Raw genomic sequence first — 17,469 nt, forward strand, 5'->3', positions numbered from 1 at the left:
CATTCTAAATCCCACAATCTACAATAAGTTCAACTTGTACCTGTTTATCTGTTCTTATGTAGTTGGGGGGTACAATTTATTTTCAGACTTTCTTTTTAAAACTGGAAAGTAATTCTAATAATCCACATCAAATCTCTCTCCTAGTGATCTGACAAAGACAAAAATTCAGTAAATTATACTGCTATTTATAACTGACATATCCAAAACTTTAACTATATGAGCACCTCCCCCCCGCCCTTTTTCCTTATCTTTAAAAAAGTACTATCAAATTTTCAGTTGGGGCAAATACTGTGTTTTGCAATATTTTGGAATAACTTCTTTATTTCTGTGCCCAAGGCAACACAGATATTGCTATGATATTAATATCAAACAGACCAAAATATTGCAGAAACCCTTGACAAGGTTGGTGACCAAAATAAAACCAAGCTATTAACTTTGTTATATCTTTTCTGTGTGTGGTACGTGTTTGTGGGATTATAAACTTTTGGTAGCAATATATTAGAATTACCAATTTACTCAGAAAGTTTGGGAGGAAAGATATTCTACTTCCAGATGAACTGAAATTTAAATAGAACAATCTATATTATATATATAATTACCAATTTTTTAAAATGAGAATAATTAAAATTCAAGTTAAAACTGTATATAATTCAAATTATTTTGTATGTACTTCAGTATTTTATACAAAAGCTAGCCTTTGAGTTATAAAAATTCATTTTCACTATTCATCACTGATAAGGCAGAATCAAAGACTAAATACATCTGGAGTGATTCTATGACAACATGCTATTTAAGTTGGGTTTAGAGTCAACACCTGACAAATTTGTCTACATGCAATTTTTATTTCCTAGTAAAAATGTACAAAAAAATCCTGTCGTTCAGATTCCAAATATATTAAATTTTCTGTAACAAATTTTATAATACGGCTTTTGAATGCAGCACCCTGAATAGCTCTGTGTATTAAAAATAACTGAACTATTAACAAAATACAAAAGGGAAAAACTAAATTTAAGAAATGACTAAGAAAATACAAGCAGAGAAAGCTTAAAAAGCCACCGAACAAAATCATTCATTTGGTTAATGGGCTACTAACCTTACTTTGATTAAAAAAAAAAAAAAAAAAAATCACCAAAGTATATCAGCTATGCCATTGAATCTCACACCCACCACCCCACACAGACACAGAAAGCAGCCAAATATTCACTTTCAAAAAAATGTCTAATAAAAATTTTTACCTGTAAATTGTTTTCTGTGACTCTGTTCCACCAAACCATATTGATGGGTACTCCTGATTTACACCTGTCAGCAAGGCAGCCAATAGGGTTCTTTGCTTTTCGTGCCTTTGATCCCATCGGAACTAGCCTCTCCTCCAGCATCCCCAGGCGATACTTCCTTGGCTAGGAAAAAGAAGGAAAGAAACCAGGCCACTCCTAACATCCCCCACACTAATCTAACTAACATAACTAGCATAGAGAAGGTACCAGGAATGGTGGAATGGGGAACAAGTAAAATTTCTAAGACACTCCCCTCTAATGTCCTTATATCACCACCCACCATTTCCCACCCCCACCCAAAAATACTTCCAAAATAACCCACAGTCCTAACAGGCTGAACAACATTGTATAAAGTACAGATGTTTCATTAGAGAAATACATTATAATCAGATTTTATAAGACCTTAATGAATAGAAATTAACTTATCAGCAAAGTAAATGCTTTGCAAAATTTTTTCACTGGCACTTACCTATTCTCACTGCAATATGAAGAAATGGCTTTAAGGGCACAGAATACAGGCAAAAAAAAAAAATTCTCCAAACTGTATCTTTTGCTGCTCCCCAACTCTACCTTATTTCCTACTGAGAACTACCTCACTTAAAAGAAGCAGCTAAATCCTAAGGAATCAATCTTCAATATTTTTTAAGTTCTATACACATTAGGCCAAAGTACAAGTCACTCTGTATCTGTCTTCAGGGGGCATTCAACTTAAGGCACTCAAAGAAAAGAAATAACCAGACTTTTAACCAAAGAAAAATGCACAAATTTCATTAGTCTTATAAATCTCAGTATTTTAAACAGACTGATACTGAATACACTGTCTGATTAAAGCATAAATTCACCAGCTAACATTATAATATAAAACAATCTTAATACTGGATGGCAGGGCACCTTTACACATGAAAGTTAATGATAGTTAACCACCATCTTACTTCTCTTAATTATTGCAAATTTGAACTAAATTGCAACTTAAAGGGAATTTGAATACATATTTTTTCCCTTTAAAGAACACTGCTACATTCTTGGGAAGGTATCCAGGTTTAAGACCTGAAATAAGAAAACCTACATTTACTCATTGTTCTATCGTAAGATTGCTGAAGCAAATAGGTAAAATTAACTTTTTTCAAAAAGGTGTCACAGCCAAATATACAGAAAAAATAATTTTTCCAGTATAAAGACAACCAATTTGAAGAAAACACTTGATACCTAAATTTCAAAATGACTTTGGAAATAATGGCTATGTACATATTATTTTATGAAAAATTGATTGTGCACTCCACAAATGGGCCTCTACCATGGTGTCTTTGATTTGAGGAGGAACAAAAAAATCAAATTTGCATAAGAAAGGCAACTAGACTATCTACCTACCCAATAATTATAGCAGTGGATAAAATTTAATGGGGCTAAAATATTTCCATCACAAGCAATCTTGGACCAATTCAATTAACCTCTATGTCTACATCCCAAGCAAGTTTTGTAGATAAGAATATGTGCCTTTTGGAACCGTATTATAAATAAAATAATTTTAAAGCAAGTTATTTCTAGTAACACCTCACAACAATAAGGCTTTGATATACAACAAAAATAGTATAACTTTAATTAAGCCTTCACTAATTAAAAATTTGTATTTTAGAAAACATCTGGGCTAAAGATTATCCTATCAGAAAAGTCAACACACCAACGCATATTTAAACAAAATTCACAACCTGTCAAACAGAACTTATACAGGATACCTAAATTCCAGTCACATTATTTGAAAGCAAGAAAATTATTGCTTTAAATGTCTTCTATTATTCAGATCTTTAATTCAGACTTGCTTTTAATCTGGTTATTACAATTAGTGTAATTTATTTTCTTATAATAGTGCATTAAACAACACAGATAAAATATTTAAATAAATCCAATGTATCTTCTCCCTCCCCAACAGTTCTCATTATTACATGTTTCTTGTTTTTTCAAAGTGGAATTCATTCCTCTACCTTCACCCCTTCCTCCAAAATATCTGTAATTTATCTAAGGTCTTTCTTCTTAGGTAGAAGAGATCCCAAACAGTATAGATTTAAGTTTCTTCAATAGCCAGAAATTAAAGTCCAATCCAAAAGTAAATATTCTATGTGACACTGAATGAAAAGACCAAGGTAACACCACCATTTAAAATATCATTATAGGCAACCAAGGACTGTTCTAAGTACTTGGAATACAATGATGAATAAACACACACCTTTTCCTCAAAAAGAGGATATAACCTAGTATGTAACAAAGTCATACAAGCAGAAGGTGCTCATTGTGATATAATAAATGCATATATTATCAAGGTACGAGAGACAAAGAAGGCTTCACAGAGGTGTTTTGAAAGAGGAGTAAGTAGAGTGAAGTGTGCCTGGATAGAAAAGAGAGAGGTGGGTGTACTGAAGGCTAGACAAAAATGTCTACGTAGAGGCATACAGGCACTGCGGTGTTAGAACTGTAAGTATTCAGTCTACCATTACCAGAAGGTCAAGCTTAAAAGGAAAAAATGAGGCCTGAAAGCAAAAGAACCATGAACTGTTTTATATCCTGTGCCAAGGAATTCAGACTTGATGGGTAATGGGGAGCTCTTGAAAGCTTATGAGTGAAAATTAAACTGGAAACAGGCAGACAAATTAGTGGATTCCGGCAGTAATGCAGGTTAGGAGTTCTCCAACTCCGCATTCCATGCTTCGGGAAATTCTTTGTTATGTGGGTGCCCTGTGCACTACAGGCTGTCTGGCTGCATCTTGACCTCTACCCACTAGATGAGAGCAGCACAACAGCTCCAGATGTGACAACCAAAACTACCTCCAATGTCCCTTGAGAGCAGGAGAACAGATTGTCCCTCATCTGAGAACCACTGTACTAGGTGAAGGATGTCGACTCAAGGAAACTGCAATGGAATTACACAGCTAAGGCCTGGTTTGGGAAACATCTGCTAGATTAAAAACAACTGTTGTTACTAAGGAGGGGTTTAGGGAAATGGAGAAATCAAATGGAAATCGAGGAAATAAAAAGGGCAAACAAAATTCTATGGGAAATACATATTTGCTCCTAAAATTATATCCCAAAAGTTTTCTGATAAACTTTAAATCTGTTGAGATCCAAACCCCTACCTTCCAAAACAAACAAAATCAACCCCTCTTCCCTTTCCCTTAGCTTCCAGCAATCCTTTCCTAGACCAATCCTGAGTGTGATGGTCAAAAAAAAGGTAAGTTCTCCTGCCAGTCTTCCACTCCAGAAAGCCTTGCCAGTCCAGACTGCTGGTTATTATGGAAACATAAGCATTTATTATGCCTTACCCGCAAATAGGCTTGTCTGCTCCACCACCTCCTAGTAAATCAACATTGTGCCTCAAAATTCCTAATCTCTTTTGTTCCTGTGGTAAAATAACCAGGGCAGACTGTAACTGTTGGGTTTTGTCCCATCTCTCTCAAATATATACAACTCTTATTTTAATGAATTCAGGATTCATTTTAAAAAGTGGCTCATTTTGAGGGGCGGAAGATGGCGGCGTGAGTAGAGCAGCGGAAATCTCCTCCCAAAACAACATATCTATGAAAATATAACAAAGACAACCCTTCCTAGAATAAAGACCAGAGGACACAGGACAATATTCAGACCACATCCACACCTGAGAGAACCCAGCGCCTCGCGAAGGGGGTAAGATACAAGCCCCGGCCCCGCGGGAGCCGAGCGCCCCTCCCCCCAGCTCCCGGCGGGAGAAGAGCAGGGAGAGCGGGAGGGAGACGGAGCCCAGGGCTGCCGAACACCCAGCCCCCGCCATCCGGGCCAGAGTGCAGGGCCCGCGATACTGGGAAAACAGGGCAGCAAGAACAGTGAGCAGGCACTGGAGGCTGGGCGACAGAGGACATAAGAAAAGCGCGCGACAATTTTTTTTTTTTTTGCTTTTTTGCTGCTTTGTTTTGGCGAGCGCTTTTTGGAAGTCTTAAAGGGACAGGGACCCCAATACTAGGGAAACAGGGCAGAAAGACCGGTGAGCAGAGGCCTGAGGCTGGCACCGGAGAATAAAGAAAAACGAACGACCACCTTTTTTTTTAATTAAAAAAATTTTTTTTCTTGTTTTTTTTTGTGGTCGTTGTTTTGTTTTGGCGGGTGCTTTTTGGAAGTCTTAAAGGGGCAGGGCGGGTCACTTAATCCAGAGGTAGGGAATCCGGGATCTCTGGGCACCCTAACCCCTGGGCTGCAGGGAGCAGTGAGGCCCCTTACAGAGATAAATAGCCTCCAGGCCGCTCCTGCTCCAACGCGACTCCACCATTATGGAGTAGCTGCCCGAGCCAGGCCACGCCCACAGCAACAGCGGAGATTAACTCCATAGCAGCCGGGCAGGAAGCAGAAACCCTGTCTGCGCGCAGCTGCGCAGCACAAGCCACTAGAGGCCGCTGTTCTCCCAGGAGAGGAGGGCCACAAACCAACAAGAAAGGAAGTCCTTCCAGCCGTCACTCGTCCCAGTTCTGCAGACTATTCCTATCACCATGAAAAGGCAAAGCTACAGGCAGACAAAGATCACAGAGACAACACCAGAGAAGGAGACAGACCTAACCAGTCTTCCTGACAAAGAATTCAAAATAAGAATCATAAACATGCTGACAGAGATGCAGAGAAATACGCAAGAAAAATGGGATGAAGTCCGGAAAGAGATCACAGATGCCAGAAAGGAGATCGCAGAAATGAAACAAACTCTGGAAGGGTTTATAAGCAGAATGGATAGAATGCAAGAGGCCATTGATGGAATTGAAATCAGAGAACAGGAACGCATAGAAGCTGACATAGAGAGAGACAAAAGGATCTCCAGGAATGAAACAATATTAAGAGAACTGTGTGACCAATCTAAAAGGAACAATATCCGTATTATAGGGGTCCCAGAAGAAGAAGAGAGAGGAAAAGAGATGGAAAGTATCTTAGAAGAAATAATTGCTGAAAACTTCCCCACACTGGGGGAGGAAGTAATCAAACAGACCACGGAAATACACAGAACCCCCAACAGAAAGGATCCAAGAAGGGCAACACCAAGACACATAATAATTAAAATGGCAAAGATCAAGGACAAGGAAAGAGTGTTAAAGGCAGCTAGAGAGAAAAAGGTCACCTATAAAGGGAAACCCATCAGGCTAACCTCAGATTTCTCAACAGAAACCCTACAGGCCAGAAGAGAATGGCATGATATATTTAATACAATGAAACAGAAGGGCCTTGAACCAAGGATACTGTTTCCAGCACGACTATCATTCAAATATGATGGTGGGATTAAACAATTCCCAGACAAACAAAAGCTGAGGGAATTTGCTTCCCACAAACCACCTCTACAGAACATCTTACAGGGACTGCTCTAGATGGGAGCACTCCTAGAAGGAGCACAGCACAAAACACCCAACATATGAAGAATCGAGGAGGAGGAACAAGCAGGGAGAGAAGAAAAGAATCTCCAGACAGTGTATATAACAGCTCAATAAGCGAGCTAAGTTAGGCAGTAAGATACTAAAGAGGCTAACCTTGAACCTTTGGTAACCACGAATTTAAAGCCTGCAATGGCAATAAGTACATATCTTTCAATAGTCACCCTAAATGTTAATGGGTTGAATGCACCAATCAAAAGACACAGAGTAACAGAATGGATAAAAAAGCAAGACCCATCTATATGCTGCTTACAAGAAACTCACCTCAAACCCAAAGACATGTACAGACTAAAAGTCAAGGGATGGAAAAACATATTTCAAGCAAACAACAGTGAGAAGAAAGCAGGGGTTGCAGTACTAATATCAGACAAAATAGACTTCAAAACAAAGAAAGTAACAAGAGATAAAGAAGGACACTACATAATGATAAAGGGCTCAGTCAAACAAGAGGATATAACCATTCTAAATATATATGCACCCAACACAGGAGCACCAGCATATGTGAAACAAATACTAACAGAACTAAAGGGGGATATAGACTGCAATGCATTCATTCTAGGAGACTTCAACACACCACTCACCCCAAAGGATAGATCCACTGGGCAGAAAATAAGTAAGGACACGGAAGCACTGAACAACACAGTAGAGCAGATGGACCTAATAGACATCTATAGAACTCTACATCCAAAAGCAGCGGGATATACATTCTTCTCAAGTGCACATGGAACATTCTCCAGAATAGACCACATACTAGGCCACAAAAAGAGCCTCAGAAAATTCCAAAAGATTGAAATCCTACCAACCAACTTTTCAGACCACAAAGGCATAAAACTAGAAATAAACTGTACAAAGAAAGCAAAGAGGCTCACAAACACATGGAGGCTTAACAACACGCTCCTAAATAATCAATGGATCAATGACCAAATCAAAATGGAGATCCAGCAATATATGGAAACAAATGACAACAACAACACTAAGCCCCAACTTCTGTGGGACACAGCAAAAGCAGTCTTAAGAGGAAAGTATATAGCAATCCAAGCATATTTAAAAAAGGAAGAGCAATCCCAAATGAATGGTCTAATGTCACAATTATCGAAATTGGAAAAAGAAGAACAGATGAGGCCTAAGGTCAGCAGAAGGAGGGACATAATAAAGATCAGAGAAGAAATAAATAAAATTGAGAAGAATAAAACAATAGCAAAAATCAATGAAACCAAGAGCTGGTTCTTCGAGAAAATAAACAAAATAGATAAGCCTCTAGCCAGACTTATTAAGAAGAAAAGAGAGTCAACACAAATCAACAGTATCAGAAACGAGAAAGGAAAAATCACGACGGACCCCACGGAAATGCAAAGAATTATTGGAGAATACTATGAAAACCTATATGCTAACAAGCTGGGAAACCTAGGAGAAATGGACAACTTCCTAGAAAAATATAACCTTCCAAGATTGACCCAGGAAGAAACAGAAAATCTAAACAGACCAATTACCAGCAACGAAATTGAAGAGGTAATCAAAAAACTACCAAAGAACAAAACCCCCGGGCCAGATGGATTTACCTCGGAATTTTATCAGACATACAGGGAAGACATAATACCCATTCTCTTTAAAGTTTTCCAAAAAATAGAGGAGGAGGGGATACTCCCAAACTCATTCTATGAAGCTAACATCACCCTAATACCAAAACCAGGCAAAGACCCCACCAAAAAAGAAAACTACAGACCAATATCCCTGATGAACGTAGATGCAAAAATACTCAACAAAATATTAGCAAACCGAATTCAAAAATACATCAAAAGGATCATACACCATGACCAAGTGGGATTCATTCCAGGGATGCAAGGATGGTACAACATTCGAAAGTCCATCAACATCATCCACCACATCAACAAAAAGAAAGACAAAAACCACATGATCATCTCCATAGATGCTGAAAAAGTATTTGACAAAGTTCAACATCCATTCATGTTAAAAACTCTCAGCAAAATGGGAATAGAGGGCAAGTACCTCAACATAATAAAGGCCATCTATGATAAACCCACAGCCAACATTATATTGAACAGCGAGAAGCTGAAAGCATTTCCTCTGAGATCGGGAACTAGACAGGGATGCCCACTCTCTCCACTGTTATTTAACATAGTACTGGAGGTCCTAGCCACGGCAATCAGACAAAATAAAGAAATACAAGGAATCCAGATTGGTAAAGAAGAAGTTAAACTGTCACTATTTGCAGATGACATGATACTGTACATAAAAAACCCTAAAGACTCCACCCCAAAACTACTAGAACTGATATCGGAATACAGCAAAGTTGCAGGATACAAAATCAACACACAGAAATCTGTGGCTTTCCTGTATACTAACAATGAACCAACAGAAAGAGAAATCAGGAAAACAACTCCGTTCACAATTGCATCCAAAAAAATAAAATACCTAGGAATAAACCTAACCAAAGAAGTGAAAGACTTATACTCTGAAAACTACAAGTCACTCTTAAGAGAAATTAAAGGGGACACTAACAGATGGAAACTCATCCCATGCTCGTGGCTAGGAAGAATTAATATCGTCAAAATGGCCATCCTGCCCAAAGCAATATACAGATTTGATGCAATCCCTATGAAACTACCAGCAACATTCTTCAATGAACTGGAACAAATAATTCAAAAATTCATATGGAAACACCAAAGACCCCGAATAGCCAAAGCAATCCTGAGAAAGAAGAATAAAGTAGGGGGGATCTCACTCCCCAACTTCAAGCTCTACTATAAAGCCATAGTAATCAAGACAATTTGTTACTGGCACAAGAGCAGAGCCACAGACCAATGGAACAGACTAGAGAATCCAGACATTAACCCAGACATATATGGTCAATTAATATCTGATAAAGGAGCCATGGACATACAATGGCGAAATGACAGTCTCTTCAACAGGTGGTGCTGGCAAAACTGGACAGCTACATGTAGGAGAATGAAACTGGACCATTGTCTAACCCCATATACAAAAGTAAACTCAAAATGGATCAAAGACCTGAATATAAGTCATGAAACCATTAAACTCTTGGAAGAAAACATAGGCACAAACCTCTTAGACATAAACATGAGTGACCTCTTCTTGAACATATCTCCCCGGGCAAGGAAAACAACAGCAAAAATGAGTAAGTGGGACTATATTAAGCTGAAAAGCTTCTGTACAGCAAAAGACACCATCAATAGAACAAGAAGGATCCCTACAGTATGGGAGAATATATTTGAAAATGACACATCCGATAAAGGCTTGACGTCCAGAATATATAAGGAGCTCTCACGCCTCAACAAACAAAAAACAAATAACCCAATTAAAAAATGGGCAGAGGAACTGAACAGACGGTTCTCCAAAAAAGAAATACAGATGGCCAACAAACACATGAAAAGATGCTCCACATCGCTAATTATCAGAGAAATGCAAATTAAAACTACAATGAAGTATCACCTCACACCAGTAAGGATGGCTGCCATCCAAAAGACAAACAACAACAAATGTTGGCGAGGCTGTGGAGAAAGGGGAACCCTCCTACACTGCTGGTGGGAATGTAAGTTAGTTCAACCATTGTGGAAAGCAGTATGGAGGTACATCAAAATGCTCAAAACAGACTTACCATTTGACCCAGGAATTGCACTCCTAGGAATTTACCCTAAGAACGCAGCAATCAAGTTTGAGAAAGACAGATGCACCCCTATGTTTATTGCAGCACTATTTACAATAGCCAAGAATTGGAAGCAACCTAAATGTCCATCGATAGATGAATGGATAAAGAAGATGTGGTACATATACACAATGGAATACTACTCAGCCATAAGAAAAGGGCAAATCCAATCATTTGCAGCAACATGGATGGAGCTGGAGGGTATTATGCTCAGTGAAACAAGCCAAGCGGAGAAAGAGAAATACCAAATGATTTCACTTATCTGTGGAATATAAGAACAAAGGAAAAACTGAAGGAACAAAACAGCAGCAGAATCACAGAACTCAAGAATGGACTAACAGGTACCAAAGGGAAAGGGACTGGGGAGGATGGGTGGGTAGGGAGGGATAAGGGGGGGAGAAGTAGGGGGGTATTAAGATTAACATGCATGGGGGGGTAGGAGAAAAGGGAGGGCTGTACAACACAGAGAAGGCAAGTAGTGATTCTACAACATTTTGCTATGCTGATGGACAGTGACTGTAAAGGGGTTTATAGGGGAGACCTGGTATAGGGGAGAGCCTAGTAAACATAATATTCGTCATGTAAGTGTAGATTAGTGATAGCAAAAAAAAAAAAAAAAAAGGGCAGTTCCTGTGTGGTAACCTCCAATGAGTTCTACACAAGGGTATAAAGGGCATATAAAAGTGTAGGCAAAGGGTCTGTTTGTGTTTATACAGAGGATCAAAGCCTAATTGGGCTACCCCGAAAATGAACTAAGATACGATATGAAAAAGAACTTCCAACATCTGCACTCTCTGGAAGACTCATGCCAGAAGATGGTCATCAAAAAACCCCAACAAAGATCCACGCACTGCTACAGCTGTAGATGCACTCATCCCACCAGTTCCTGGACTTGCCATGGGAATGAGGAAGGAGATATCTAAGCTGGCCTGTGCATACAGTAAAACAACAAAATTGGACTGGATCTATACTGTTGGAACTCAACCAAGAATTTGGAGAAGTGCAAATTGTAGCGCTCCAAAGTCTTACAACTAAAAACTATTTACTGTTAAAAGAACATATGGCATGTGAACAGTCCCCAGGAATGGGTTGTTTTAATTTGTCTGATTTCTCTCAGACTGTTCTAGTTCAGTTGGACAATATCCACCATATCATAGATAAGTTTTCACAAATGCCTAAGGTGCCTAACTGGTTTTCTTGGTTTCACTGCAGATGGCTGGTAATTACAGATATGCTTTGGTTATGTAACTATACTCCTATTATGTTAATGTGTGTGTGCAATTTAAGTAGTAGCTTAAAACCTATACATGCTGAAGTTACTCTACAAGAAGATATGTCAAAGAAATAATCAATCTTCCCATGTTTTCTTCCGCCTGCTACTTCTATAGCTTTTCTTCTTCCTTCCTAATTACAACCCTTAAATAGAATTCGTGCCTCATATCAAATTTACCGAGTATCATAATTCTTCCAAGTGGTAAAGATACCTCAAGACAAATGCTGGGCATAGAAGCCACAGGGCATAAATATGCAAAGAAGTAAAAAGCTAACTTTTTCAAACAATAAGGCTTCTCTCTCACTTACCAACTTCACATTTCCCTGTATGGCCCCGGAAGATGACTGGTTAGCCAGAGACGGGTAAGATTCCTCAAGGGAGGAACAACCTAAGACAGGCACAGTCGCAGGGGGGCCATCAGGTGAGAAATTGGGGATCAACAGAGGTGAGGCTTAGAACCTCACCCCCCCGTTCTGAGAGAAATCTTCTGCATACGTGGATGTTTTATTGCCCTGGTCTAGCTTGGATTAACACACAGTCTACAGGCACACACCTGATCATCTACATGTGCTCTCTTACAACACTAAACTATGTTTTCTACCTTTATCTTGTATCTACCTACCACTTCAGCATTTTATTAAAAATAATAATAATAAAGAGAGAAATGTGGTATCCACATATAAATCAAGTATAAAAACCAAATGTGTATTCATATTTGAACTGACTGTTTATAGTTCATAATGCATGAGCAAAACCAAAAGTTTCTGTGATGACTGCCCTTGTACTGTTCACCATGTAACTTATTCATTATGTAAGAATTTGTTCTCCATGTAAGAACTTGTTTGTTATGCCTCAGAAGATTGGAGACTGATGAAAATTAGGCTTGGGGTGGATTAATGATTGTGCATTGAGCATTGACTCCCCTATACAGAATTTTATTGTCGTTAACAACCATTTGATCAATAAATATGAGAGATGCCCTCACAAAAAAAAAAAAAAAAAAAAAAAAGGACAGACTTCCAATGGTAAAATAAATTAGTAACCGGGATGTAATGTATAGCATAAGGAATATAGTCAAGATATTGTAACAGCCTGGTAGGGTGATAGCTGGAACCTAGAATTATGTATATAAATGTTCTACCACTGTGTTGTACACTTGAAACTCATGTAATGTAATACTGTGTGTCAACTACCCTTCAATAAAAAATAATTATTTAAAAAAAAAAAAAAAAGTGGCTCATTTTTATCATTCTTCACAAAATGTAAATAAACAGTACAATAAAATAGTACTTGAAAATAGTTTTATTCTTCTTATTGGTCATAAAAAAATTGGGCTTGAACAAAAGTTTTCAAAGAAAAAGCTTAAAAATGTATTCTAGATTAGCACTTCTAAAGCAGTAATGAACATGTGCGTCTTCTGGGGATCTTGTTAAAATAAAGATTCAGTAGGCATAAAGCAAAACCTGAGATTCTGCATTTCTAAAAAGCTGCCAAGACTGCCAGTGTTGCTGGTCTGACATCAGACTCTGAATAGTGAAGTTCTAGAGAAAAGACCTAGATAAGAAACTAGTAATGCAAACAGAAATTGGGGCCACCTTCCAAAATCAAGAGAGTAACTGGGTTCAATAGTTCAAAATCCCAACTCCCTATAGTTTGACCTAGATACTCAGAGCCTTCAAGACCAGTACTCATAGCCCCCAAAGCCCTGGCTCTTCAAAAATCCTTGCCCTAGTTCATTAAAGCTAATTCTAAATGGTTTAAGCCACTCTCATTCATAACAAACGAGGTAAGTCTTCAGACTATGTAAAAAAAAAAAGTAAAAGTTGATTTACAGGACTGTTTTTGTTCAGAAGCCTAAATGCACACACATTTGTTTTCATTCATTCATGCACTCAACATTTCAGCATAAAGCTCTTTGTCCTTCTTAGGAAAAAACTAAGATTATTCTCTTCCCCTAAAAGGTTCACAGTCTAGAAAAAGAAAATCTATAAATACTACTGCTTGTCTAGAAAAATAGTTAAGCTACCAAATAGCAGATCAATTTTGAGCACACAATTCTTTTGGTAAAACTGCAAAACATCATCTCTGCAATGCTTCACACTGCCAACCATATTATATAGATCAAAATCTAATCATTAGCAATAAACTAGAAATCAAATTGTTATCCTAGGACAAAAGTTTTCCAAAGCCCGATATTTTAAGAACCTTTGAACATCAAAAACGTAGTAACTGTGCTTTGACTAGTTGTACTCTGAAAAAAAAATGAATGACTTATAAAGTTACTATGAATGACACTTTTAACTGATTTCCATTTTATTAATTAGAACATCTTCAGATACTTCTAGTATAATTGAACTTAAACTAAGGTAGTGAGAAATCAAAAGTAATCTTACACATTCAGAAACAGATAAACATGTTTTAAAATCACAGAATCATAGGCCACAGACGACTGTAACTACCATTTAACAAGCACAAGTCACTATGCCAAGCACTTTATACCCTTAATGTATTTAATACTCAAAATTCTGTGAGATAGGCACTATTTTAATAACAAATTTACAGATGAGAAAAGAGAGGCTTGGAAGAAGTTAAAATATCTTGCATATCATCTCACAACTAACATAAGGTTGAGGTCCAGAACTTGTACTCTTAACTATGGTAGTATGCCTCCAATTCAAAGAGATCTATTCCACATTCTGTAATACTCCTTAACATATTACAATCTTAACATTATTCTATCTAATCCTAAAATGACCAAATACACATTTTGAAATGAATCAGTCTCTCTTTGAATCTAACTGCATGGATGGGATCAGTAAAAAAACAGTAGCTAGAGACTTCATTCAAAGAAATAAAATCAAGCAGCTCCCAAACCCCATTTTCAAAATGCAAGAACAAATCTTGAAATTAAATAGAGTTGGGGAATATTTATGTAGTTTTGGTTAAATTTAGCTTAAAATTTAGGCTAACATGTTTGTGGATGAGAACTCAAAACTCATTTTTACTAATTCATTTCCGACTCCTACACTTTCCAGGAAAATAGAGATGAAGCACCAGTAGCACCAAGATCTTTGTATCGGCTGCTACATTTTGTAAAGACAATGGCGAGAGTAGAGTGAAAAGAAGCCAACCAGATAATCTCAGAATGATTCATCTACTTAGCTTCAAGGGCCAAGTAGTAAATGTACCATGGTTTACTAATCTGCCATTTTTAAGTAAGAACTAACTCCAAATCTCCAAAGCTAAAACTAGATAATGACAACAATCTAAAGGCATGCTGTTTCAGAGTCAGGTGTTTAAATATGGTTAAGTGTCAAACACCTAACCACCATAAACATCTTAAATTAAAAAAAAAAAGACTCTGAAAACAAAAATCTCCTTAAGAACTCTTTAAACAAATCAATACTATGAACAAAATGCCCTTGCCATCATTAATTTGGAAGACTCAACAAAAACAAGTGGTTACTGCACACAAAGTACCAATTAAAGCACAGAAAGTACATGACTGAACTCCTAACTTGTTACAACAAAATGTAATCTGTTCTTCCCAAAGCACATCTTTTTCACAATGCAATCCTTGAAGTTCAACCTGGAGTATTCTTTATTTGGCAGGAAAATAAAATGAACTCAAAGCTGAGTTCTTTTCTATATGAACTATTTCTAAACAAGTTTCAAGCTAATGTTACTTGCAAAGCATTTTATGAAAAATATTGACTGAAACTGGAGGTATACAAAGGAAGAACATGACATTTAAGTCTGACAAAATGCAGAGAGAACACATCCACTGGCTAAGGGATGTTGGTTACTATAGATCATTAGCAATAGAAATGAGTGGATTCAAATTACATAAAAATGATGACAATCCTTTCAATTTAAAAATCACTAACTCAACAGTTGGGAACTACAGTGTTATTTTAACAAATATGAGCTTGGTATTTGTTCTTTTTTGATGTACGTAATAAAAGATAACCAGAAACGTATGACTTTCAAAACTGACAGCATACACCTGTGAAATTTATGACCAAAAACAAAATGGGTGAGAAACTGAAGCACCTGAAAGAAAAGACTTAAATCTCTAATATATGAAGAGCTTAGGAAGAATTTTTTTTTTTTTGGTATCATTAATATACAATTACTTGAACAACATTATGGTCACTAGACTCCCCCTAATATCAAGTCCCCCACCACATACCCCATAATAGTCATTGTCCATCAGCACAGCAAGACACTATAGAACCATTACCTGTCTTCTCTGCATACACTACCTTCCCCGTGGCCCCCCCCCACCCGCCCTGCTACATTATGTGTGCTAATCGTAATGCCCCTTTTCCCCCCCTTATCCCTCCCTTCCCACCCATCCTCCCCAGTTCCTTTCCCTTTGGTAACTGTTAGTCCACAAAGAATTTTTTAAGGATAGCCCAAAAGAAAAATGAGCAAAGGACAAGAAAGGACCACAAATGGCCAATAAATATAAAAGAGAAGTTCATCAGCACCAGTAATCAAATTAAAACAGTAAGGTCTTTTTGCCTATAAAATGACAAAAACATGAAAGATTTTTACATCTCAGTGTTTTCAAGGCTGTAGAAAAACTAGCACCTCCGAGTAGGAATATAACTTAAATGTGCAGCATTTCTGAAAGGTTATGTCAATTACCAAAAGCTTAATTAAGTGTTCTCCCCCTAGAAATTGTATTAATAGAAATTTACACTGAGATAACCACATTAATAGAAACAGAAGGAGGTGAAAGGTCAATGTTTTATCTCCTCCTCTGCATATTACCAGTGGCCTCTCTCCTCTCTCCACTACCTCTCCATTGTTCACCTTACATATATTTTTTTCACCTTCCTCATATTGCCCTAGATTTTTGTTTTTCTCTGAAATGTAAATAAATACTAGCCATATTATCTTATCTAGGTAAATTTAGCCCTCAAAACTTCAAATTTCCCAATCTGTAAAACGGGAAAAGTACTCTCTCTCTTAAAAAGAATTGTCGGGGTGATTAAATGATATAATAAAATTTAAAACACTTTATTTATGAAACAGTTAAATGTACCACATTACCAGGAACAGATAAAGAAAATCACTGTCAATATAAATAATATCAAATTTTTACTTGTCTGCTATGATAGCATGAGAAAACCCCAGATAGATTTTCACCAAATCTGAAAGATATGTCTGAGAACTGAACAGCTATTTCTCAAGTTTTTCTTGCTGTTAAGGTTCCCTCATGTATTAATCTCTAGTATATTACTCCCATTCTCAACAAAACCCAATTAGTGTTTTTGAGAGCTCAACTCTCCCACAGGGTATATAGCCATAATTCAATTTTTCCTACCACCCCTGACCAACAATTTTACACATTTTCAAATAATGGTTACTTTATTAAAATTAGTGCTTCTCAAATATCAATAGTGTAAGATAACATTTTTAAAAATTTCTTATACATCATGGTCCTATACTTACATAAAAGTGAATTACTAGAAAAATGATCACATATTTGGATGCTGTAGTATTTATCAAGTTATTATAGAAGTTTCTAAACATTACTTTCAATTTCATGACTTCTCTCCCCATAGCCTGGTACCAAACAGTTCACAGGCGAGCACTGGTCCCTTGACCCACTATGAGTAGCAGTGCACTAGGCACATATTCTCAGTATGCAACTCTTCAAGAAGTTTTCACACATCTGACAATGAACTTCTCTGTACTGTTTCTCACATTCCACATCTTACTTCAACACGTCCCTATAGATATTAAAGGTCCTCAGCCATAGTTTCTTAGCTTACCTAAGCAGAAAATTTAAAAACTTAGTGA

General features: G+C 37.3%; 1 protein-coding gene across 3 annotated transcripts in view; it reads right to left on the reverse strand.

Moving 5' to 3' along the window:
* PAN3 (poly(A) specific ribonuclease subunit PAN3) overlaps positions 1-17,469 on the reverse strand; it is a 139,659-nt gene that overhangs the window by 99,143 nt on the left and 23,047 nt on the right. For 2 of the 3 annotated variants that reach the window (XM_036917346.2, XM_036917348.2), the window contains one exon: positions 1,236-1,397. The exons of the other annotated variant lie outside the window; for it this stretch is intronic. In XM_036917346.2, coding sequence (XP_036773241.2) covers positions 1,236-1,397 — 162 coding nt within the window. The remainder of the gene's footprint in view (positions 1-1,235; positions 1,398-17,469) is intronic. 3 annotated transcript variants of the gene reach the window in all.

The sequence above is a fragment of the Manis pentadactyla genome, chromosome 2 (genome assembly GCF_030020395.1).
Source record: "Manis pentadactyla isolate mManPen7 chromosome 2, mManPen7.hap1, whole genome shotgun sequence".
Classification (NCBI taxonomy): domain Eukaryota; kingdom Metazoa; phylum Chordata; class Mammalia; order Pholidota; family Manidae; genus Manis; species Manis pentadactyla.